The sequence below is a fragment of the Leptopilina boulardi genome, unplaced genomic scaffold (assembly GCF_019393585.1).
Source record: "Leptopilina boulardi isolate dan_hultmark-lab unplaced genomic scaffold, ZJU_Lbou_2.1 LbouV2_362, whole genome shotgun sequence".
Lineage (NCBI taxonomy): Eukaryota > Metazoa > Arthropoda > Insecta > Hymenoptera > Figitidae > Leptopilina > Leptopilina boulardi.
Window position 1 is genome coordinate 2073290 of NW_026137932.1, and position 27777 is coordinate 2101066.

A 27777-nucleotide genomic window follows, 5' to 3' on the forward strand; every position below is an offset into this window, starting at 1 on the left:
CTAGACTTAATATATTTGATTAAAAATTGCTTGTAATCGCGTAATAAAATAATAAAGGAAATATGTTTTTAGGTTAGAAAAATGAAAACATGTGTTTTGACAACAGGAACGGTACTGCCAACTTAAATAATAGCGGTAAATTTAAAAACTTATGAAATTAATTATTATCTACGTAAATAATAATAAATAATTTTTATTTAAAAACTTCTAAATATTCGTACTGGTCAAAATAATCTTTCTGGTGTTGTTGAAATATTAGAAACAATAATTGAAATACAAAATTACTCTGCTTATGATGCCAACTTAGAAATCTGAAATTCCAGCCAATATCATTTTGAATAACATGAAGTTTGTCCCATACTCATTTCGATACCCAAAAGAAAATGAGTTGCAACAAAAATGAGTCCAAGTTTTTTCTGTGTGTCAAACATTACATGAACGGGAGGCATCGATCTGTTTGCCGACGCTAACAGAATTTACTATATGCTAAAAAGATTTTCAAAATTACCGATGTGAAGAAAGTATATTGTATAACAGCCTTAACAAATTTAAGCCGAGTGTTCGTATTTGAGAAGTTCTATATATTTCTCCTATTTTTGAAAGATTCTAGAAATAATGTATACAAAATCCTCGACAAATTCAGAAATACTGATAAATCAAAATACTTTAAAAGTAAAGAAAACTTTATATAAATATATCCTTTTTTAAATTTTAAACATAATAAAAAAAAATTTCCCAACGTTATATAAATATATATTTTCCCCATGTTTTCAAATGCAGCGAATTAAAGTTCTGTTCTCTCATCTCTTGTTCGATTTCAACCATATTGAAATCCAATCAGTAAAATGAAAGCAGCGCACATACACACACACATATATATATATATATATATATATATATATATATATATATATATATATATATATATATATATATATATAATTCCAGAATCATTTACAATGGATTACATTGCAACGTTTTCTGTATGGACGATAATGGCATGCGGATAATTAGATCCCTGTATGCCTGACGAACATTTGAAGATAATGAAAAGCTGGGTAATGCGCACGGATTGTGCTATTTTCAGGAGCTACATGAACGATTAGTCGTTTTCCTGCTGATTTTCCACGCTCAGCTAAATTCGCATTAAGCGCTATACATGCACGTTAATTCGCCAGCCGATGAGTAACTCGAAAGCGAATAACTCATTATTCCGGAACGGTAAACGACGAATTGAAGCCGGTGCATTATAATTGTTGATGCTCTCTCACTCTCTCTCTATTCACTATACTCTCCCATCATTTTATCAAATTCAAATATACATTACTTTTGTAAAAGGCGCTTTTATAGAGAGGGAATTATTTTTTCCCCAAAAAAAAAAAAAAAAATTCTTGTCATAATCAGTTATACATTGTGTATTATATATTATCTAACATCATTTTTGTTGTACATTATTTGTATCATCATTATTATCATTATCATTATTATTATCATTATTATTATCATTTGACAAATTATTGTTCAAAAATTACTGATTGTTAAATTTTGTGAGATAACAATTTATAATTATTGTTAGAGTTTGCTATTATTTTTGTGTGATTTGAATTTAAATCGTTTTCGCGCCTCAAAGCAGCAGACGATTTTGAGCCAGCTGTGCCCAAAGTTTCAGATTAGGTTATAGGCAAATGCAACGCTACCGAATCCTCGAGGCGAACACTTTCTGTAAAACTAGCGTAAAGTTCGCACTTGTAATTAGCGAAACATATGGAGAGAAGTTTATATTTTTAATGTGAAATATAAAAGATTGAAATCAAGTATAATTAAGGAAATAAGATATCTCTTTCAGACCAAAATATTTGAGAGTAAAAAGTATTGTTGTTGAGATATTTTAACCGCGTGTTTTGACAATTTATTTCCTTTTTTGAGATGTAAATTCTCTTTTTCTAATTCTTTTTAATATATAATGACTACATTTTGTAATAAAAATTATTATTAAACTAAAAATGGAATCTTCACATAACCTCTAAATTTTAAACAAAATTAAAAATCGCTTTCCTTATACGTTCGATCGGAATTTAATACATAGAAAGGATATCCTGAAAACGTTCATAGGATATCCTGAGGATATCCTCAGAACATCCAAACCGCCTTTACGTAGAATATTTTTGGGATATCCTGGGGATATACTGAGGATATCCTGAGGATATTCTAGGAATATCCCTGGGATATTCTAGGGATATCCTAGTGATATCGTGGGGATATTCTTGGGATAAACTTGGTATATCGTTAAAATATTTTAGAAATATCGCTAAGATCTCCCTGGGATATCATTATGATTCAAATTTTGACTATTTGAGATAGCGATTTTTTGATACAAATAGTTAGCGCTTGAGTTGGTTTCAAGAGATTTTTTAATGTAAAAGTAGGAAAAAGAATTCTTGTAGACAAGGTAAATCATTTTAGATATCTTGGAAATACATTATAAATACATCCAAAAAATATGTTTTCCATTTTTATTTAATTAATTTGTATGTTAGGGTCGTTTTATGGATACCTTAGGGACATTTTTAGAACGACTCATGGATATTCTAACCCTTAAGATAATATAGACATACTGTGGATATCCTTAGGACGTCCTAAGGACATCCCTAATTATTCCAGGGATATCCTTGGGATATCCTTAGGACGTCCTGAGGATATCCTAATAATATCCGGGGAAATGATTAGGATATCCCTGGGACGTCCTAGGGACATCCTTAGATATCCCTAAGATATCCTAATCGCCGCTACTTTGGATATCCTTAAAGTATCCTTAGGATATCCCTGGGGTATCCCTAGGATATCCAAGGGATGTTTTTGGAATATCCTAGGATATCTGGTGCTGTGAGGGATTATTTGAGTTAATTACACACGAAGAAAAATGGGATCGTTGTGCAAACAATTTTTGGATTGTTGTCAAAACTGTTACTAATTCAATTGGTAAACAAATACGCACTCTTTCATTAGTAGAAAACTACTAATTCAGTATAGATTTAGAAAGTAAATATTTATTTAACAGTCAATTATTAATATCGAATCAAAAATATATTTTTTCCGTTGTAGAATCGTTAATGAGAGACTTTTTCAAGCGCAAAAGTAAAAATTACAATTTTCATTTTTATAATCGCAATTGCGTGTGAAAAATGTCACTATCTATGTTATAACGCGAAAGGGGCTCAAAGTAAACTTTTTTCTCTCTCTCTCAATCTTGCGCGTGATGAGTTTTATTCTATATATAGCAACTTGGAAACATCAAAGATGATGTCGCGGGTAGAACATTCTCTAATGAGTTGAATCGTAGTGAACGATGCTTGAGGTGCTCGAGTGTCGAATTCATTACCTCACACACACACATACACATACAGTTCTTATACGTCGTCGACTTCTGAATGCGGATATGTCACTGGTAGACTATTCATTATCACGCTTTCCAAACTTGCGCATAGATAAAGGAAAGGGTACGAAAGTTCCCTCCCCCCCTCACCCTCTTTCCCCGATCTTAAGAGACGAATTTTTAATTTACTGACAAAAAAATGAATGCACGCCTTATACCCGCATGTGAGAATGTCGAGGAAAAAGATCTTTATCAATTTCTTTTTTAAAAACGGAAATTATTCTACCTGACGATAAATGAGTTTCATGACAGGAAGTAACTGAGTGGATAATGAATTATAATGAATAAGGCTTTAAAACAAATATGAATAAGTTAATAAATGGCGTCGAACATGAAAAAAGGGTCTGTGGGTATAAATTTCTGACATGTTGACAATATGAAAAGGTCTGATATTTATATAACAGATGAATAAGAATAATATTTTTAATTTACGAGAGGAAAAAGTAACTCGGAATTGGGGTTAAATTAACGCGATATTAATTTTACGTTAAGAACGCCACATATGCACTTTGGAAAAAATAATCAAAAATCACATCACGGAGAAAAATGTACGTTTTAAAAGTAAAACCTGAACTGTCCGCAGTTTCTGCGCATTTCTGTCAATTTTTACTCCAAAAATATAGTAAAATTTATTCCTGAAATAGTAAAAATTATTCTGGAAATGGTGTAAATTTTACTATTTCTGAAGTGAAAATTGCCAGAAATGCGTAGAAACTGCGGACAGTTTAGGTTTTACTTTTAAAGTATATAGTAAAAGTTATATTTTATTCGTTTTTCTATTTTTCTCCAACTTTTTTCTACAGATATGCAAATATTTCGTTAAAGTTGCCAAAAATCGAAATTTTCGCCTATTCTTTATATTTTACGGTAAAATATCCACGCAGTAATAAAGGAGAGAGAAAATGAAGCTGAGTATTTAGAAAAAAAAAATTAAGCCCAACGATCGTGTTGGTTCCGAGTTACGCCTGCCCGATTTTATCCGGAAAAAACCCCTAATTTAAAAAACGTATATACCTTCTAACAAACACAGCCCCACAAAAAAAAAAGTGTCATGTACTTTTGACCGGAATACCCTATCCCTATATGTATTTTGACGCGCTGAACACGAATCCGAAGTCCGTTTTGCTCCATCACGTCAGGATTTTTTTCTAACCTCAAAAAACATGTCGGATTTTGAGAGATAGGCGATTTTAAAAAAAATTTATTTATTTACTTCAAACTTGGTATCTAGGGGTTTTTTGGGTCGCTGATTACGAACCTGACGTCAGATTTAAAAAAAAAAAAAACAAAAAAATACGTGTCAAATTGTTTTCAAAGAACTACAAAACTGACAAGTTTCAGAAAAAACGGCGTACGGCACTTCCTTATAGTGTTATACTTGTCAGCAACATAGAAAACCTGTAGATACCAAATTTCATAAAAATCTGACAATTTTTTAAAAATAATTTCTTAATATTTAATCAGACATATCGAATTTCGGAAATCTGACATCAGATTCGTAATCAGCGACCCAAAAAACCCCTAGATACCAAGTTTGAAGTAAATGTTAAATTTTTTTCAAAATTCGTCCGCCATTTTGGATTTTGAAAATCTAACTTCAGATTCGTAATCAGCGACACAAAAACCCCCAGATACCAAGTTTGAAGTTAATACATCAATTTTTAAAAAAATCGCCTACCTCTCAAAATCCGACATGTTTTTTGAGGTTAGAAAAAAATCCTGAAGTGATGGAGCAAAACGGACTTCGGATTCGTGTTCAGCGCGTCAAAATACATAGGGTTAAGGTATTCCGGTCAAAAGTACATGACACTTTTTTTTTTTGTGGGGCTGTGCAATTAAATCGAGAGAAACAATATCACAGAAAATTAAAAGGCATTAAAATAAGCTGCAACGCTTCTTATTTTATTCCAATTTTGCTTATTTTAATCCATTTTGGTATTAAAATAAGCAAAATTGGATTAAAATAAGAAGCGTTGCAGCTTATTTTAATGCCTTTTAATTTTCTGTGATACCAGAAATTAGAAAATTATCAAAATCGTTTGTAAATTATATACAATACAAAAGCCAATTTCCATTATATTTTTTGGAAAAAAAAAAATTTATCTAAAACGGAGTCATTATATATCTATCAAATTTTGATATATAATGGAAAATAAATACTAAAAAGTTGTACCCCCCTCCATCGCGCGACCACTTGCTGCGAGGGTGATTAGAACGCTTTTCATGGCAATTTGAACCAATAATAACCACGCGGTAACCACGGCGCCTTTCTTGTCATGGGATCGCGTTACATTTACACCCGCGGGGGGTTCCATAAGGGCGCGCAGTGCCACGAGTACCCATATAATATGGGTTACAAAAAAGAAAAAAAAAAAAAAAGAATAATCAGCTCCCCCTTATAACCATGCTCTATGGCACGAGCCCCCTCCCCACTTTTTTTTTATGACTCCTCCCTCAATATTTCCCATCGGGGACATGATCCCATAACCCCCGGCCCAATGTGCATTGAAATCAAAACGCTTTACAATATAAGAGCCTCTTTATTTTCTGCTACAAGATTTGTTAATGGTTATGGGGCACCGAGTCGTGTGTTAAAAGAGAAAAAACGAGAGAGAGAGAGAGAGAGAGAGAGAGAGAAGGGGGGAGGGAAGGAGATTACCTGTAGGAGCTTCAAGGGGGTAATAAATGTCGAGGGTGCCGGATTATCGGGAGAGTGTGCCACTGAGAAGAGTCTCCGTGACAAATTGACGGGCAAAAAGTTCCCTGAACTATCAAAGGGAAGTTTAATGTGTATAACGCTTTTAGAAAATTCCTGATCTATTGGAAAGAGTGTGTCTGTAACTTTCGAGAGGGACTAAACTTTTGTCTCTTTTATTGAGTACGGGAGAAGCAATCAATGTGAGGGCGCCACTTGTATCTATGAAAGTGAAATTTCCTTCTTTTTTTTCCAAGTTTCTTATTCTTTTTTTGAGTTTTTACATATTAACTTAATCCTTACTTTTTCTAGTGAAACCGTAACCTCTTCAAATTTAGAAACTCTTTGAAACCAAAATTTCGGTTTATTAACTGTCGAGCCAACGGAAATTAATTAATGTGAAAAATATCGAAGACTTTTGAATAGAAAAAAAAAATTTTGAACAAAAATTGTGGTATGTATTAATAAAATATTAAGTCGCGGTGAGTTTTTGAATCGAGGTGATAAAGTGCAACCCTTAGGTTACGAAGCTTTAAGGGGCTGTTGGCCCGACAGAAGCCAAGTAAAAGCGACTAGGGTTACGGGCCAACTTGGGGTAACCACAAGCCCCACTGTAAACTCATATATAGAGTATCTATTTATCTACTTACTACCGCCTTACTCTTTGCACGGGATTCTTTTTGTTCTCTCTGACATTCTACCTCCCGAGGAACATATATTTTTAGCCCCGTATATATATATATTAAAAACCCCTTTTTCTCTAATTCAGAATATAAAAACAAATTCATCGCCTTATAATAATGATGATACTAGACGATTTATTTTACCATCAAAATTTTTAGGTTTTTCATAACTAATTTTTTTTCCTAAACTGTTGTTTCTATACTTATTCGTATATCTTAAATTTTTGTTACTTAAATTTTCTTATATCTTTTTTTTTCTTAAATTATTTTTAATTTTGTTTTTTAAATTTTTATCCCTTAAATATTTTTCACATTTTTGTAGGTCTTTAAAAAAAAAATGTTTATCTGAAAAGATTTTAAGACGAATATTGTTTTTAAATTTAGAATCCAATCGATAAGTCGGATTTTTATTTTTTGGTATAAGAGAAGAAAAAATGTATTTCTTTTTTAAATTTAAAATATATTGTATATATATATATGTACAAACCTTTGTGAGGCATTTTCCAGAAGGGCGGCTCGGGGGTGGGCGAGCAAGGGTTGGCCACCCCCGCGCCCAACAGTGTCCTTGCCGCGTGCAGCGCCGCCGCCGCCGCCTCTCGATTCCGCACTGCCGCAGCGCTTGGCGGGTAATCCGAAACGGTCGAATCACCACCGACAACGCCGCCGCTGCCACCGCACGGACGTAGGTGAAGACTCAGGCGGCCACTGCTACCGCCGCCGCCACCGCCGCCGGTGCCGCCACCTCCGGCCACGCTAACACAGTGCTGAAAACATTATTTTTCATCCCGTTAGTAAAAGAAAAATTTATATTACTAAATATAATTACAATTACAATTACTTTATAATAATAATAATAATTATTATTATTATTATTATTATTTTTTTTATTATGTTATTAATTACAACTATTACTTTCCCAAAATTATTTATAAGTAACGCTTCACGAGAGAAGGGACCTTATGTCAGAAAAAAATTTTAGGTTATGTTTAGTGAATAGTTTTACCATGATAAAAAGTTTCTTTTCAATTTGGTAAAAGCAAAATTATTTTTTGTTGAATTTTTCGAATGTAATGGAGTCTTAGACATAAATGTTTTGTACTAAAAGTTAATTATCTCCGAGTAATTTCACTCCGAAAATCAGAAACATAACCTAAAATTTTTTTTGACATAAGGTCCCATATCACTCGTGGAACGACACATATTTCTACACAAGGTAGATAAAATAATAATAGAAATAATAATAATAATAAATATGATAAAAATAAAAAAATACAATTTGAAGCATATCACAGTAAACTTGGTTGTATCTTTTTCTATTGCAACGTTTTGATGCACATAAGTTATATCAAAAAGAGATCGTTTTGTGTATCATTTTTAGAAATGATACACGAAAAGGTCTCATTTTTTGATGCAAAAAATTGAATCAATTTATATCAATCATGGCCGAATTGAATCGACTCAAAATTAAACGAATTTTTTTCAGATATTTTGGTAATAGTACAATTGCGGAGACCATTTCACTATTTAATTTGAAAATGAAAATAACAGAAAATCAAAGACAATGTGCAATTCGATAATTAAAAAGTGACAGCTTATAAACATAACCTAAAATGCATGAGAAAAAATTTGTCGATAAAATCAATATAGCCGAGCTTTTTAGAAGGTAGATGGCAGCACTCATCTATTTCTTTCTTTAAATTTTTTCTGAATCGTTTTTATAAAAAGCAAAACTGCCATCTACCTTCTAAAAAGCTCGGCTATATTGATTTTATCGACAAATTTTTTCTCATGCATTTTAGGTTATGTTTATAAGCTGTCACTTTTTAATTATCGAATTGCACATTGTCTTTGATTTTCTGTTATTTTCATTTTCAAATTAAATAGTGAAATGGTCTCCGCAATTGTACTATTACCAAAATATCTGAAAAAAATTCGTTTAATTTTGAGTCGATTCAATTCGGCCATGATTGATATAAATTGATTCAATTTTTTGCACCAAAAAATGAGAGCGTTTCGTGTATCATTTCTAAAAATGATACACAAAACGATCTCTTTTTGATATAACTTATGTGCATCAAAACGTTGCAAATATTTGATGCAATTTTTGGTCTCAATTTGATACTTTTAGGAAAACTGTGTAATTGATTTTATTTGATTTCACAGAAAATTAAAAGGCATTAAAATAAGCTGCAACGCTTCTTATTTTTATCCAATTTTGCTTATTTTAATCCATTTTGGTATTAAAATAAGCAAAATTGGATATATTAAAATAAGAAGCATTGCAGCTTATTTTAATGCCTTTTAATTTTCTGTGTTTATAATAAAAATGTTTTGTCAAAAACGCAAAATTAAAAAAATTAGTTTTTCCCCTATAACTTTTATATATATGTTATATAAATTTATATATAAATAATTCTAAGATAGGAAAAAACTTATCGATTTTTTTTTTTTTTTTTTGTTTATCTGGCCATAGTAGGACATAAATTTTTTTTAAAGCTTTCAGAGATTAGGGACGAAGGCACGTTATCAATTTGTCGATCGTCCATCTTCGTGATCGAACGATTTTAGGTGAACAGGGAGTTCAGAAGGGGGGGAGGGGGGTTTGGCTATTCTATACTCTATATACATATATATATATACCTCGTTCAAGAATGATGCCCGGTTGAGTTAACACTAACGGGAAATTTTGCAAGATCGATGTGATAGAAAATTTTATTTTATACAAAGTCTTACGTTGCATATATATGTATAGATATAACATACAATGTAAACGTTGAAAAGTTAAATTTGACAATTTTTCATAATTTTAATATATTCTTTTTTGACAATTTATATACAGAATTTGTGAATTTTATTAATAGAGAAATCATAACAAATTTTCTGTTTTAAATTTTCAAAACTTTCTGTATGAATTAAAAATTTTTCAATAATTTTTCATTAAGGAAATGTACAAAATATAAAAAATGGATTTTTTTTACAAAAAAAAAGCTCAAAATCGATTGAAAATTATTTGTTAAAAAAATTTTTTTTAAACGCACCTATATCTATTTTTTGTAAAAGCAATATAGGTATATATTTCGTTATTATAATTATGTTTATATAGGAAATAAGGCAAAAGTTTACTTATATATTTATAAAATCTTTATTTTTTCAAAAGAAGAAGTCTTCACTTTACACATCAGATGTTTATTTGATTTTAATTGCTTTACGACTTTTACATCATTATTATTATTTTTTTTTTTTTCAAACGGACACGGATACTTTTCTGTATGCGCGCACTTCTATATTTTGTAAATGATTCCACTAATCAAAAAGAAATCCAACACATTGAACGTATTTTGATATCTGTGAAGGTATATATAAAGCATTTAACATTTTATAACTTCAAAGCTTTTTTCACCTTTTAAAAGAGAGAGTTCACTTATAAAAAAAAAAAAAAGAATTTTTTCTTTTCTGACAATTTTTACGGTTCGATTGTCAAAAATATTTTCTTTTCCCCTTCAAAACATATATATATGTCTTTCATGAATTAAAAGTTTTTCTACTCAAAATTTATACATATAAAATTATAATAATAATTATTATTATTATCATTATTACTTGACTCAAAAATAACGATTTTTTATATTTTTATTATTATTATTATTATTATTATTATTATTATTATTATTATTTCTATTATTTTTTTTTTTTGCTCGATGGGTAAAGTGTAATTTTTATTATTATTATTATTATTTTATTCACTATGCGGCTTGTTAAAATAATAATTAATTAATTATTCCTTTATGTAAAATAATGCTATTTGTTTAGTAAACAATAAATTTTTTGTTCCATTTATTCTAATTGTTTGGAAAAATTGAAATACTGTTGAAACGCTAAAAAAAAGATGTGTTTTTTTTTATCTGAAACTGAATTTGACTTATATTGATATATACATATAAATTTCTATTTCTTCATTATAAAAATTCATGTTTTTCGCTCCCTCATCGTATATTGTATACAATATATACTTATATAGATATATATAGTTATCGACGTTGAACGCATAAGCATTATCTTTTTGGCTCGAGTTTAACGGTTTCCGGTTGAAGAAATTCAAATTATGTAAAATGAAATTATTAGTGTCAATGTATATGTAGAATGCAAAATATATCAAAGTATATAGAGATAAACTATTTCATATTGTTATTTCTGATAATGCAAAAATAAACACACACTATATATATAAAAAGAAAAAAAATTCATTAATAGAAATTAGTTTTTTTTATTAAAAATATAATAACAATAATTATTATAATAATGAAAATAATAATAAAAAAAACTGATTTTGATTTTACATAATGAAAAAGAAATTTTTAATCGAGGTAAAAACTGTCATAAACACACTGCAAAAAGAAGTATATCTTATTTTAAGATGTTTTGGTCGCATTAGTTTCTTAAGATATATATAAGATATAGATAGGAAGATACTTTTGGTAACTTACTTCCAATGTGTCTTATAATAAGATACTTCTTTTTGCCGTGCATAATCTATTTAAGCTATATTATATTAATTTTGTATATCTATAATACTAAATGAAGCAAAAAAAATTTTTAGGTTATGTTTATGATAGTTTTTAGAGTGAAACTTTTATTCAATAAAAACTGATTTTGATTTTACATATAATTAAAAAGAAAATTTTAATCAAGGTATAAAAAAACTATCATAAACATAACCTATATTTCTTTAAGCTAACAATATTTTCTATCTGTATTACAGAAATAGCAGCAAAAAATTATAGGTTATGTTTATGATATAGTTTCGGAGTGAAACTTTTATTCAATAAAAACTGATACGCATATAATTGAAAAGAAATTATTAATGAAAGAACAAAAAAAAAACCTAACCTATATTTATTTGAGCTTACTAGATTGCAAAATATTGTAGGTTATGTTTATCATAATTTTGAGAGAAACTTTTTAATTAAAAAGAAATTATTAATGAAAGTACAAAATAATCATAAACTTAACCTATAATTTTGTTGTTGTACCTACTAACCTAAAAATAATAATAATAATAACAATATATTACTATTATTATTATCATTTATTTATTTGAACATAAACGAGTTTCAAATAAACCCTTTTATACAAAAGTTCTTTTTACTAATGGCGAGAATAATAATAATAATAATTATTATCATTATTTAATATTTATAATAATATTATAACTCAAAAATTTATTTAATTTTCTTCAAAAAAGAAAAAATTTAATCTCAAATTTATAGAAATTAAAAAAAAACATATTTTTAACATAAAATGCTTCCATTGAAAAATAATTAGCAATAAATGATTTCTCATTGGAGCGTCGGCGCGCAGACAATAATAATAATTTAGAATGAGAGTGAATTGTTAATTTCATAGGATATATATATATATATATACACATTGTATATATACACTTTGAACATTGCAGTTTTAACGACATAATAACTGGTTTGAGTTCTATATAGTGATTTTCATGTTATAAAACAAAAACGATTGTCAGTTGTGCGATCTTCTTCGATATTGACGGGGGTATTTCAATTTTATATGATTTAACCTACCAGCATTGTTTGAAAACAAGTTGAAACTATATATATATAACTGATGGGTGATAGAGGAAAGAGGTGCGGAAATCATGTATTCACTTCCATATTTCACGCTTTATAATTAAGCACATTAATAATTCAATGCATTTTGTGCACTTTGTGCGTGCCTATGTTATAAAGTGAGAGAGAGAAAGAGAGATTATTTTATTTTCACAAGTTGAATCATAATTAAACAAAACTAGCGTGGAGTATAATGTATAATTTGTCAGTTTATCTGCGTTATAAACAGGATAACAAATTAATATATATGCTGATATATATTATATTTTTGTTTTATATTAGCACTACAGCGTTATTTTGTTTATCGTTTCTGGTTATATATTAAAAATATATAAAATAGTGTAGAATATATTTTTTAATAAAATTTTCTATTTTTTTTTTTTAAAGACATATTTAAGGCCAGGTCCAAGTGAGGCAGCGCCATCTACATTGATACTAAAATTTTGGAAAATTTTCAACAGCCTTTTCTTGAAAACAAGATGGTAAAATGCTTTTTTCTTTATGGATAATAGATTATTGGAAAGATATACACCAGCTAAAACTTTTTTTGAGTTAAAATAATAAAAAAAATTTCATGTCAATAAATTAAATATGAGCACTTTTTTCACAAAAACTGTAACAGTACTTTCTCAGAAATTACAATCAAAAATGCAATTTCCATTTGGAAAATTAATAAACGCTAAAAAATACACGACCTAAGATTTACCAATCACGAAAATAACAAAAAAAAAAGTATTTTAACATAACATATTTTACTCATTATGACAGCCGTTTGGCAGGTTATATATGTCACCAGACGTTTCGCAGTTTTGCCGAAAGGAGGAGATTGGCGCTGTTGCTAACCACCTGAAATACATAATCTACCAAAGGGCTGTCACAATCAGTAAAGCAGTATCAATATGTTAAATATTTAATAAAATTTTTTTTTGTTATTTTCGTGATTGGTAAATCTTAGGTCGTGTATTTTTTAGCGTTTATTAATTTTCCAAATGGAAATTGCATTTTTGATTGTAATTTCTGAGAAAGTACTGTTACAGTTTTTGTGAAAAAAGTGCTCATATTTAATTTATTGACATGAAATTTTTTTTATTATTTTAACTTAAAAAAAGTTTTAGCTGGTGTATATCTTGCCAATAATCAATTATCTATAAAGGAAAAAGCATTTTACCTTCTTGTTTTCAAGAAAAGGCTGTTGAAAATTTTCCGAAATTTTAGTATCAATGTAGATGGCGCTGCCTCACTTGGACCTGGTCTTAATCGCTATATAAAAAATAGAGAAAATATATATTTGATTTTGATTAAGAGTTTGAAAATCATTTTTCTTATTTAAAATGTTCGAAAATAAGAATAAAATTATTACTCTCTAAAAGTGAAAAGTGATTTAAATTTAATTGAAAAAAAGTAATTTAAATTAGTAAGAATTTTCACTAATTTTAATAAGTCACTTTTTACCAAAACTTTAGTAGAAAAATTTTAAACTACTAAATCAAATAATAATATTTTACTAAAAATTTTTACTAATATGAATTATTTCACTTTTCACTAATTCAAATTTAGAGAGTATATCTATATATATATATATATATATATACTCTATAAATCTGAATTAATAAAAATTTTAACTATAATTTGAATTAGTGACTAACTTTTTGCTCTTGAATTAGTAAAATTTAACTAATTAATAGTAAAAAAATTGTTTACTATCGAATTATAGTAAATTTTAACTAATTTCTTTTTCAATTTTAATTAGTAATAAAAGAGAGCTATACAAATTGGTAAGAATTTTTACTAATTGTTAGTAAAATATTATACTATTTGATTTAGTAGTTTAAAATTTTTTTTACTAAAATTTTAGTAGAAAATGATTAAAAATTAGTGAAAATTCTTACTAACTTAAATTAGTAGCTCAATTTTCACTATATTAATTATAAGATCTATGAGAGTCAAGAGCGAAATTTAAGTCATATACTAATTCAAATTAGTTAAAATTTTTACTAATTCAAATTTAGAGTTAAATTTTAATAAATAGTTAAATATTAGCAGTCATTTAAATTTAGAATATTTATTAAAATATGAACTTTATAATATATTTTTTTGCAATTTTCAATTTTTGAAAAAAATATTTTTTCGAAAATTTTTTATTTTTCTATATACAATAGAAGGCATAAAATGTTCATAAAAATGATTTTAAAAAAATTGTAAAAACATGTGTATATAACAAATAAAGAGAAAAAAGAATTCTACATAAATTTTTGCGTTTAGAAAATTTTTTGTACGAAAATAAAAAATGTTTCTATTTCATATCTCTCGTTGTATATATTTTATTTCTAAATTTAAAAAAAAAATGAATTAGAAAAATTCTAAACAAAAATTTTTTTATTTTCACAAAAAAGTATTTTTATATTGAAAAATGGTTTTTTTATATCTATTCACGTTTTGCTATATAAGTTAAAAAAATCCAAATAGAGAAGTAGTAAAAATATTTATTTCCCTTTTAAATATATATATTTATATATTGACAAAGAGGAAAAGCAATTTTTTTGTGAATCAAAAGCAAATTTTTGCATTGTTATATATACTGCGTCAAAGGAAAAAGTTTTTTATGATTAAAAAAATAGTATGTTTGTCATTTTTAGGGTTCCGTACTCGGTTCGGAACCCTATTAATATCGGTTTTTTTGAAATCGTGTACCCCCCCCCCTAGCGGCCACATAAATTTATCTGGAGGGCTGAAAATTAGTACACATATGTATTTTCGCGTGTAGATTACAGGAAAATTATAGCGAACTTGATTGGAATTGATTAACATAGCGTTGTCAAGGAAAAACCATGAATTTTTACGAAAAATGCCTAAAAATGACTATGTACCCCCCCCCTAGCGGCCACATCTTTTGACATAAAGAGCTCAAATTTGACACACTTACGTATTTTTACGTGAAAATTACAGGAAAATTATAGCGAACTTGATTCGGATCAATTTACATAGCGTTGTCAAGGAAAAATCAAAAATTTCGAAAAAAATAATTTATTCTCCCTAGCGCACACAATATTCAACCCAGACAGATCATATTTAGTATACAAATGTCTTTTTACGGGAAAAATACAGGGGAAAAAAAGCGGTCACGATTAGAGTTGATGATTAACTTTTTATCAAGTTTTTCAAGAAAAAATGACAATTTTAGGAAAAAAATGTATTTTTCCACCAAAAACGAACAAAATTTTATTTAAAGGAAATTAAATTTATATATTTTAACGTATTTTTACGTGTAGATTACAAAAAAAATATAGCGAGCATGATTGGAGTTGATTATCATAGCGTTGTCAAGGAAAAACCATGAATTTTTACGAAAAATACCTAAAAATGAGTATGTACCCCCCCCCCCCTAGCGGCCACATCTTTTGACATAAAGAGCTCAAATTTGACACCCTTACGTATTTTTACGTGAAAATTACAGGAAAATTATAGCGAACTTGATTCGGAATAATTTACATAGCGTTGTCAAGGAAAAATCAAAAATTTCGAAAAAAATTATTTATTCTCCCTAGCGCACACAATATTCAATCCAGACTGTTCATACTTTCTGTAAAACTCAATTTTTGCGTGAAAAATACAGGGAAAAAATGTAAGCGCGATTGGAGTTGCTGATCAATTTTTTCAAATTTTTGAAGAAAAATGATAAATTTCAGAAAAAAATGTATTTTTCCGCAAAAAACGAAAAAAGTTTTTCTACAGTGATTCAAATTTATATATTTTGACGTATTTTTACTTGTAGATTACAAAAAAAATATAGCGAAGATGATTGGAGTTGATTTTTCTGGAATTAATAAACAAATTTTATTTTTTAGATAACTTTCGATTTTTCCTTGACAAGCAGCTACTAGCCTTATATCAATATCTTAAGTTTTATCTCTTTTTGACTTAGAAAGATAAAATTTAATATTCAATATATTTTTAAAATGTAAATACAATAAATATATTGCGAGTTGAAATAAAATTATGTTTCTTATATTTTTTTAGTAAAATATTTGTTAAAAAATAAAATCGGACAAGTGCGAGTTACACTCGCACTGAAATCGAGGGTTCCGTACTCGAAGCGAACTTATTTGGTATAAAAACAAATGTTTAAAAAATATGTGTTGTATGACAACTAATATAAGTGATACGAAGAGGAACAATTTTCTTGAATTTTACAAAATTGTTCCTTTTTGTATCACTTATATTAGTTGTCATACAACACATATTTTTTAAACATTTGTTTTTATACCAAATAAGTTCGCTTCGAGTACGGAACCCTCGATTTCAGTGCGAGTGTAACTCGCACTTGTCCGATTTTTTTTACCTTTGTAGTGGAAAATTTTTTTTTTTTTGAAAAGCAAAAAAAATTCTTGTTTCTATATACCTACTAAAAAAAAATTATATATATATATATATATATATATATATTAATTTATAGAAAAACAAATGACATTTTCTTTTTTCTCTTTTTCAAAAAATCTGTTATATAATATTCTCCGATTGAATGAATTTTTTCACTAAAATATTTTTTACAAATATTCAAAAAATGTAAATATTCTCTCTACAATTTTTCTTTTTAATTTATTAATTTACACGCAAAAAAATCTTTACCTGACGCAGCGATATGTTTTATTAAAACAGAAAAAGTTTTCGCTATTCCAATGAAACTTATCGTTAGTCCAGTTTATATATATGTCAGAAAAGGAAAAATAAAAATTTTTAAGTTTTTTTTAAAAATTCAGTTATGTTTGATTCAAATAAATATTTATTTGAATCTATAAATAAACGTTTGGTTTATTTAAATAAATTTTTTGAACGAAGAAAGATAATTTTATAGAACCAAATAAACTTTCAGTTGGTTTAAACCAAAAGTTTGGTTAACTGTAATAATATGCATTTATATTTGGTTGATTCAAAGAAACTTTGATTAGTTTCGAACAAATTTTTTTCTGATTCAAATAAAAATTATTTGGTTCAAGTATAAATATTTATTTGATGGTATGATGTCTTTCAAAAATAAATATCGAGTTCCAAAAATTTCAAATTTTCATAAAACGTATTAAATTATTCCCGTCAAAAAAAGTGTCCCAATGAAAAATTTCTTACACTTTACGAAAATTATTTAATCTTACTTATACTGAGTTTTCTTTTGTTTTTTTTTTACTAATCTTATACTTATTTGTTTGCAACAACCAAATTTTAGTTGAATCAAAACAAATAATTGCGCATTTATTTGTTTCATTCAACCAAAATTTAGTTTTGTTTCAAACAAATTTTTTTCTGATTGTGAGTGTTTTGAATAATTCACCCAAAAATTTTTATTTGGTTCAATGAAATTCTTTTCTTCATTCGAAAAAAAATGTATTTATTTTAAAATTAACCAAACGTTTAGTTTAGATCAAATAAATATTTATATTTGAACAAACTTTTCACTGTAAAAAGAAGGTACTAAAATAGTACCGATTTTAGGTATCAAAATATAGAACCAAATAACAATTTAGTACCTAAAGTCGGTATTAAATTAATACCTTTCGTTTTACAGTGTTGTTTGAAATAACCAAAAAATTGTGTTAATACAAAAAAAAATGGTTTCAGTAAAAAAAAATTATATATATTTGGTTCAAAAAAACAACTTTTTTCTGAGTGTATATAATATCCGTCGGACTCGGCACGAGAGAACATTTTGAGCACACACTCTTTTGGTATAATATTTCTGAAAGATCTCTCTCTCTCTCTCTCTCTCTCTCTCTCTCTCTCTCTCTCTCTCTCTCTCTCTCTCTCTCTCTCTCTCTCTCTCTCTCTCTCTCTCTCTCTCTCTCTCTCTCTCTCTCTCTTTTTCTCTCTCTTTTTCTCTATTATTGGGATGAGGCTTTAGGGTTACTAAAAGGCGTGACCAATATCTCGACAAAAGGCAAACTTGTAATCTACTTTGGTTTCTATAAGTCGCCTCCAAAAACCTGAGGAGAGTTATATCCGATTTGCACGAATTATCCCAAACGCGCAGTAGCTTTTCAAAAACCTTGTTATGCTAACATTTTTATCGCATTAATCGCGGCAAAATGTCATATACAAATCCAACTATAGAGAAAGAGAGAATTTTTGTCGAAAATATCTAAATGATTTTTCAGAGGTCTCAAAAGAGGCTATTTTGCCTTTTTGGCTAAATGTATAAACTGTCATTAGCAAAAGGGACACTTGTAATTTATATACACGCACTTCTGTATATATTATTATTATGCGAGAGAAAAAAGGATTATACAAGATCCAGATGTTTGATTTCGATTATCATCAGATAAAATACAAAAGTGAACAATGTTTGTTGTTTTCTTTACAAAATTCTATATATACTCTTTTCTATTGTTATAAATTCTTATACTAATAATCTATATATATTATTCTATGAAAAAGACACTTAAACACTATTCTTTCTTTCTATTATATTGTTCGAACCTCAATTTTCACACTTTAACACTATTAACTTAAAAGTCATTAATAGCTGATTTTTGGACAATTCTATTACAACAAATACTATTATTTTTGTTATTATTATTACTCGCCTAAAAAATATTGATTTTTTATATCCAAATTTTTAATTTTATTATTATTATTATTATTACACTGACAAAAATGTTTGTACACAAAAAATAAAATTATTTTGAAACAACCGAATAAATGTATTTGGCATAAAATATATCAATTTTTTTAGTTGAATCAACCAAATATTTATTTGGCTCAATCAAATTCTTTCATCTTCAATCGAAAAATTTATTAAAATAAACCAAACGTTTATTTCAATCAAATAAATTTTTATTTAAATCAAACAAATTTTGTATGAAGAAACCAAAAAAGGGATATATATTTGATGAGAAAAAAAAAAACTTTTCTTCAAGTGCAGTTAGAATAACCAGAATTTTGGTTATAGTCCACTGAAAAAAGGGTTTGGTATTGACAACCAAACATTTGGTTATGGTATTTAAGCAACCAAATTTTTTTTTGTTTGAATCAACAAAATTTTGCTTGTCCCAATTAAACTTTTAGTTAGGACAACAAAAATCCTTTTTTTCTAATTTTGGTTGCGTGTCAAACAAATTTTGATTGAGACAATTAAAATTTTGTTGATTCAACAAAACAATTTTCGTTGCTTAAATATACCAACCAAACGTTTGGTTGTCAATACCAAACCCTTTTTTCAGTGTCATATTCTATAGTTATAGACTATATATATATGTAACGCAACTGTTTTTGACAGAACTAAAATTTGCAGTAAAAATAAATAAAAGCGACTAGTTTTCGGTACAAACTATTATTATTTAATTATATTTATTAGATGCAATATATTTTTAGTAAAAAATACTTTTGATGTTAAATAATCAAAAATAAATTTTTAATAAAGCAAAAACTACCATGAACATAACCTAAAATTTTAAGCAGCTAAACACCCTTTCACATATATAACCAAAATTTTAAACTATAGAATAATAATATGTTATACTTATATTCTAGTTTAAAATATTAGAAAATCTGGGTTACAGTTCTGCTCAAATTTAACCAAAAATTTTTGTTAAATAAATCAAAAATTTTTCTAGTAAAAAATTATTTTGTTATTTATTCACATCAGAATTGATTTTGCTATAGAAATTAACCAGAATTCTTTAACTAGGTCTATTAAATTAATATCGAAAATTAAAATTAAAATTATAACTATTGTTTCTTTTTAAAATAATTAGAAATTTTTTAACTAGATGCATCTAGTAACTTTTAAGCAGAACTTTTTTTCAGTATATTATTACTATTGTTCTTGTTATTATTATTAATTAGTATAAATATTCTGTTGGCATATATATGCTATTTCGAGGAGTTATCAACATTTTAAAACTAGAAAATTTTGAAAAAAGAGACTGCATTTTTTTTTGTGTTAATTAATTTTTAAAAATTCTAATTTCTAAAAAATTAATTTGTTTTGAAATATTTTTAAAATTAAGTTCAACAGTATAGGAGGAAGCAAAGTTGTATATTTATATGAAATGAATATAAAAATCCAAATATATATATTATATACCTCTTTACCTTCAACTTTTGCAGCGTTTTTTAAAAAAGTACTTTTCATTTTTATTATTAACCGCATTTTCAAAGAAATTGTATATGGAACAAAATAAAAAAATAAATATAATTTTTAATCTTTCATTTCAAAAATATGTGAAAAAAAATTTTAAGTTCTTATATACAATTTTATTTTTAAAGCGTATTTCAATAATGTTAGAAAATGTATAGTCGATTTTAACTTTTGATAAAATAGCGCAACCAAGCATCAAAATAAAGTATGACAGTTATTGATAATTACATGACATTTAAAGTTAATTTTAAAACTGTTTTATTTATAATATACATATATATATATACATATATATATATACATATATATATATACATATATATATACATATAGTAAAACAAAAAGTTATTGAAGAAAAAAATTCAACAAAAATATTGCTTCATTCATATACAAAAATTTTGCAAAATAATTTTTAATTTAATTAATTTTATTTTTGAAGAATTTTTAATTATAAAAATTTTAAACTGTTAAAATTTTTTTTCTATATTTATTTTTTATTGTTATAAAATTTATTTTTTAGTTAAACAAAATTTGGAGAAAAAAAATTTCATACAATAATAATTTAAAAAGAAAAAAAATTAACACAAAATTTTTGTGACTCGAGAGAATTGAAATAATAATAAAATGAGAGAAAAAAAATATTTTATTTTTTTTTTAAAAGCTATTTAGTACGCACTTGATTTCATGATACGATATCAAAAAATTGATATATAGTAAATTCAAGTGCAATGAGAAACGGAAGATCAGCATGACGAATCATGACATAATTGATGACAAGCGCGAACTACCGAGTCATTCTAGGGACCCCCGTGAATGTTAGGGGACCCTCCAGTGTGGGACTTTGACCTCCCCTTGATGATGGCACACTCTCAAAAAAAAAAAAAAAAAAAAAAAATAATAATAATAATATAAAAATACAATTACAAAAAAATTATTTAAAAAAGAGAAGAAATTATTATTTTAAGGGTAGAATAAACTAAATTTAACAAAAAATTGTTTTTTTTATCTTCGCAGGGAGAAAATTTACAAAAAATGAAAAAAATTTATTAATTTTTTCTATATTTAATAATATTTGGAAATACGCTTTTTTTAAAAATAAACAAACAATTTTTTCGGGCAAAATCGGGACATTTTTGAAAAGGCGTAACTCGCAATCTTTTTTTTCAATTTGGATCAATTTTTTTTTATTGTTCTTCCGGGTAAAATCGGTACAGACATAATTTGCGATCTATGTGATAAAACGGTTTAATTTTTTTTGTTGCAATTTATTCAAAATACTATTTTTCTTTAGTTATACACTACAAATTTTTTCTTCAAATATATATATACAAAATGAGAATCACGGAAAAAAAGGAATTGCTTATAGATGCTAACTGATGTTTGCTATCGGATCTATCAAAATTAGTAATAACCACAGATAAATTTTTTGCTATGACACAGAAATAGTTTGCTGTGATAAACAAATATTAGTCTTAATTTTTAAAAATTTATTATAACTTTTTTGGCTCCACAGCAAATTTGTTCGCTGTTCCTTTATATTAGCTAACGTAATTTTAAGCAAATAGTTCGCTGCCACTGTAAATTTTTTATGATTTTCATTTTTTAAAAAATTTTACGCCGTTTAAATGACTATAATTTAATAATAATTTATAATATACAAAAGTCCCTCTACTATTAGTTAATACTCTTATTTAAAAAAAAAACGGGGTTTCCGGGCAAAATCGAGCAAGCGTAAACATCTGAACCATAACTATAGATCAAATTGGAATAATTTTTTTTTTCAACATACTAAGTTTTATTTTCTCTCTTTTGTTATTCTAGATATTTTTCTGTAAAATGTACTAAAATACAAAAATCACGACTTTTTACTAAAAATACTGGTATAAAATAATATAAGGTTATATTTTTATGCCCAAATAATTTTTTAATTTAAAATTTTACTCCCACCTAAAAAAAATCCCTCTATTATGACTTGTTAAAACGTTTATTTTTTAAAAATCGGGTTTTTCCGGGCAAAATCGGGCAGGCGTTACTTGGAACCTTTTTGATTAATTTAGAATAATTTATTTTTCAACATTACTCAGCTTTCTTTTTTCTCTCTTGTTACTCTAGATATTTTTCCGTAAAATGTACTAAAAGCAAAAATCACCATTTTCGGCAACTTTTTTTGAAAATTTTCCAATGTAAAGTTATTCTTTACTTGTAGCAGTATAGATATAATATATGGTTTTATAAAATTCCACTTATTCTGCACAGACAAAAGTCTTGTTAATACGCTATTATTTTTGAAAAAAAAAACCGGGTTTTTTAGGGCAAAATCGGGCAAGCGTAACTCGGAACCTCTTTGATCAATTTTGGATTAATTTTTTTTGCCAACATACTCAGCTTTCTTTTCTTTCTCTCTTGTGCGACTATAGATATATTTTTCCATAAAATGTATACTAAAAGCAAAATTCGCCATTTTCGGTAAATTTTTTGAAAATTTGCTGAAGCTTCTTTACTTGTAGCAAATATTTTTGGTTTTATAAAATTCCACTTCCGCACATGTACAAAAGACTCTATTGACGCTTATTTTAAAAAAAAAACGGGTTTTTCCGGGCAAAATCGGGCAAGTATTACTCGGAACAAACTTGATCAATTGGATTAATTTTTTTTCCAACATACTCAGCTTTTTTTTCTCTCTTTTGTTACTATAGATATTTTTCCCTAAAATGAACTAAAAGCAAAAATCGCTATTTTCGGCACCTTCTACAAAGGTAATTAGCGGTTTTAATTAGGACCTAACTTTTCACTATTTTCTTATACAATTTTTTGGCCTTTGCATTTAATTTCGTTTAGTCCATAGAAGGAGTATCCCGGTATGGAAATTTATTGTACATATTCACTCACGAAACTTAAAAAAAAATTTACATACCGTGTCGAGAATGGCCGTGGTCAGGCCGGATCCTGGCACCAGCTAAAATCACTATCCGCGACTTCACTTATTAAACAGATCCTCTCTCTCTCTCTTTCTCTCTCAGCAGGAGAAAAAACAGTTTTATAGACACGATCCAGTAATTTGATTTAAAAGCCTATTTTTCTAAATATATTGCCTTTTTCCCGGATCACTTATCACTGATCACAGTAGTAAATATATAGTCTCTCTCTTATTTTCCAAAAAAAAAAAAAAAATCCCGGCATCAAGTGATAAAAAAAAAGAGAGTCGACTTCCGTTCCAATCGAGCGTGACACAATATATAATATAAACACTGGCGCAATGCTGGCTGAAAACAGGGCTATTTAATATATATTGGCCACTGCGTGTGTTTTTTTCCTCTCGCCTGGTTAAGCCGCCAGGCTTGTCCTCTCGTCGTTATGTTGTAACAAAAAGCGATACGATTGAATATTGAGCACGTGCGACTTAACGGGGGTGCAGTGACGCGTCGCTGCTACGGTGCGCGGCGCCCGATTGACCAACAGATTCTGCCTTCCCTCATGCGAAGATCCCCTGGAACAATTTTGGCCCAGGGTGCCCCCCACCTATATGTGTGTGTATTGGTGTGATCATATCATAACGTCAGTGGCTTGCGGCCCATTGGGCGGACAAAGTGGGCGTGGCCTTGCCCGCATGGTGGGAGGCGATGAGGTACGGACTCTAACGAAAGAATACGTTGTTGCGCGAGCGAGAAAAGTGATGTTTGGTGGGGGGGGGGGGTGATTCTGAAGGACGCGCCGATGGCGGGATGAGGACAAATGGGGGAGGAGCTTGTTTACCTTTTTCCAAAAGAAGAGGTGGGGTTGAAGGGGCGCCAGTGGAGACGCCATTGTTTTCCGCGCCCGCGCGACACTGTCGACGCTTAGCGTCCCGACGCCGCCACTCGCCCACGTAACCTCATCGCCGTCGCCTGACGGTTTATATTATATCATATATTATATAATATATATAGAGAATAGATAAAAAAAAACACCGTTATATTTCAAAAAAAAGGTTTTTTTCGTTCCGCGGGAAATTTTTTTTTTTTTTTTTTTGAAAAATCGTATCAGGAGAAGAAGATCATCTCTATACCTCTGTGAGAATGTGCCGCGAAATTGTTATTCTATAATATGTATATATAAACAAATTTTTTTGAATCTTGAGAATGGTAATAATTATTTATTCTATTGGACTATTTTTAATTATTGCACGTAATTTATTTTTAGAATTATTTATTTTTAGCCAGTAATTTTTTTTTTTAAGTAAAATTATTTATTTTTAGTTAATAAATTTATTTTTCAATTATTTATTTCTTGTTAATAAATTTATTTTTTAATCAAATTTTTTATTTTTTAAAAAAATTAATTTTTTTTATCAAATATATTATATTTACAAATCAACAAATTTATTTTTCAATTAAATTATTATATATTTTTACGCAATAAAATTATATGTTCTTTTATATAGTCATTGAATTATTTAGTATTAGCCAATAAATTATTTAGTATTCTGTCAATGAATTGTATTTATTTTTAATAAAAAATTATTTTTGAATTACTCGATGTTTATTTTTACAATTTATGTGGCGTTTTTTATTCTATATATATGTGCTTAATTGTAATGAAAATTTACTTTGCAAATAATATTACATATATATATATATATATATATATTTATATTTCGAATGTGCGGATACAATAATTCATTTTTGATTAATATGTCTACGCTTTGTTTTCTTTTGTTAAATAAACAATTATAAAATATGATTTGTTGGATAATTAATATTACAATAAGGGATGGAAGGGAGAAATAGGGGTTAAAAAAATATTTTTTTTAAGCTTAATTTTACAGGTAAAAGTATAATTAAAAAATATAGATATTTTTTTAAATATGTTTTTTTATTGTTTATGCAGAAAAAATATAAAAAAATTTTTTTTTCGATGTAACAAAAATTAATTTAACAATTAAAATGAACTTTTATATTATATATATAACATTTCTTTAATATAGTAATTATTAATTTCTATATTTCATAATAAATAATTTCATAGATTTTAAAAATATTTTTTCTATTTAAAAATTTTGCAAAACTTATTTAAATATTGAGAAAAATAATAATTAATATAATAATTGACATAATAATTGTATAATAATAATAATAATAATAATAATAATAATAGTATAAATTTTAGTTATAATAAGGGGCCATTCATTAATTACGTAAGGGTCCTTAGGGGGAGGGGGGGTTTATAAATTCTCTACATGGTCTTACGTGGGGGGGGGTGGGGGGTAGAAGCTAATCTTACGTAAGATTTTTCCTAGTATTTTCCATTTGTATTGATGTAATTAATTTTTTAATTACATTAATATTGTTAAAAACTTACGTAAGAAGGGGGAGGGGGGGTCCGAAAAATCTTATGTATCCTTACATGGGGGTAGGGGGGGTCAAAATTAGCCAAAATCGTCCTTAAGTAATTAATGAATGGCCCCTAATAACTAATACTAATAACTAATACTAAATAATAATTATATATAATAAATAATTAATTTATAAAGATATTTTTATTTAAATTATAATATAAAATTTGAAAAGAGTGATATATCTGATTTGGAGCCAATATTGAATTTTGCAAATTATTTTCCTTATTTTTTAATAAACCATATAATTAATAATAATAAATAATAATGAACTAAAACATTGATTTATAACATTTATTTGGTTAATAATTAAAATTCAGTTTCCTTCGATGTAAGTTTGAAATTTTTTTTATTTATAAATTACAAATAATAATTTATTTATAAAGTTGTAATAAAACAAATTCTAAAATTGTTATTTTCATTATTTAAAAAAAAATATGAAAATTAATTTTAAGAAACAAAAAAATATTGTTAAATTCTAAATAAATAAATAATTGCTTAATAATAAACAATGTTTATTAATGTTTATTAACAATATTAATGTTTTTTTTTAAATTTATTTCAATTTCTTTTTAATTTTTTACTAACGTCAACTTCTTTTAATTTGTTTATAATATTTCTAACAATTTTTATTTAATTCAAATCTAGATTTTATATATTGAAAACTTTTTTTTCTAACATAAAATTTTATTACGAATAATAAAAATTAAATTTAAAAGAAGTAAAAACAGTTTTTTTTTTCCTTAATAACTTTCAATTTTAATCAAATTTATTTATTATTTATTTATTATTTATTGTAAAAAAGAAATTTTTTTTTTTGTAAAAAATTTTATGCAAAATTGTTGAAAATAGGAAAATAAAGTAAAAATTTGACGAAAGAAATTCAGGTAATGTTGGTATATATTTGTATATTATATATATATTGAATAAATATATATATAAATATATATATAAGAATAATGGAAGAAAATGAGCTGAGAGGGCTACTGTATAAGAAAAACAGCGGGTGGAGGAAGAGAGGTCAGAATTGAGCTGACTGTAAGGATTAGAGAGAAAAAGAGAGTCGAGTAGCTGATATAGGTAAAGATATACCCCACCTCTAATTACTTCTCGACGTTTGAGTGACACATCTCATTAATTTCAGTGGCTTGATCTCAGCAGCGGATGTCTACTAACTTTGCCGCATCGCATAGTGAGAGAGAGAGAGAGAGAAAGCTGTGCGGGTCATGTCTCAAAATTCAAAAACCCTTTTTACAAATCTCTTCAATTTTTGAAACATATGCGCGCGGCCACAAAATGAAGTTCTCAGAATGTGAATCATAGAAATATGTTGACAGATTGTGTCACACGGTGAGAAATCGACCGGTTATCCCGCTGATGGGAAGGAATTTTTTTTCATCGGCAAATTTTTTCAGGTTATGTTAATTTATGAATATGTATATTATATATATGTACAATATATCTATATCAAAAACTGCCCCGTAAGTTTTGTATTTATATATCATTATTATATCCTCTCTATATATATATATTGGCTAATTTTTAAATATTATTTATTTATTCCAAATAATTTTTGGCATAAGTCGTAGTTGCTCAAAAATATTTGAATTTTTTTTATAAAACAATATATTAATAATTAGTTTGCATTTCTTGTGTTCCTGTAAAGGTTTTTTTGAGGTTATGTTAATTCTCACGTTGTGGGATCGAAAATCGACATCTACAATTCTGATTGGTTCGTTAAGTTTTCAGAAACTTTACCATCAGCCAATTAGAAGCGTTCAACAATATATTCGTTATGTTTTTACCTTATAACCTATATAGCTTTTTATATTTTAAA

The 27777-nt window shown here is 27.2% G+C and overlaps 1 protein-coding gene across 3 annotated transcripts in view; it reads right to left on the bottom strand.

Annotated features, from left to right (window-relative positions):
• Positions 1–24052, bottom strand: part of LOC127286689 (paired box protein Pax-6-like) — a 58281-nt gene extending 34229 nt beyond the window's left edge. The window contains exons 1-2 of one of the 3 annotated variants that reach the window (XM_051313212.1): positions 23484–24052; positions 7299–7575 (exon numbers count right to left, since the gene is read on the bottom strand). In XM_051313212.1, coding sequence (XP_051169169.1) covers positions 7299–7311 — 13 coding nt within the window. In that variant the 5' untranslated portion in view covers positions 7312–7575; positions 23484–24052. The remainder of the gene's footprint in view (positions 1–7298; positions 7576–23483) is intronic. The other 2 variants (XM_051313211.1, XM_051313213.1) reach the window with 2 other exon arrangements.
• Positions 24053–27777: the final 3725 nt, after the last annotated feature.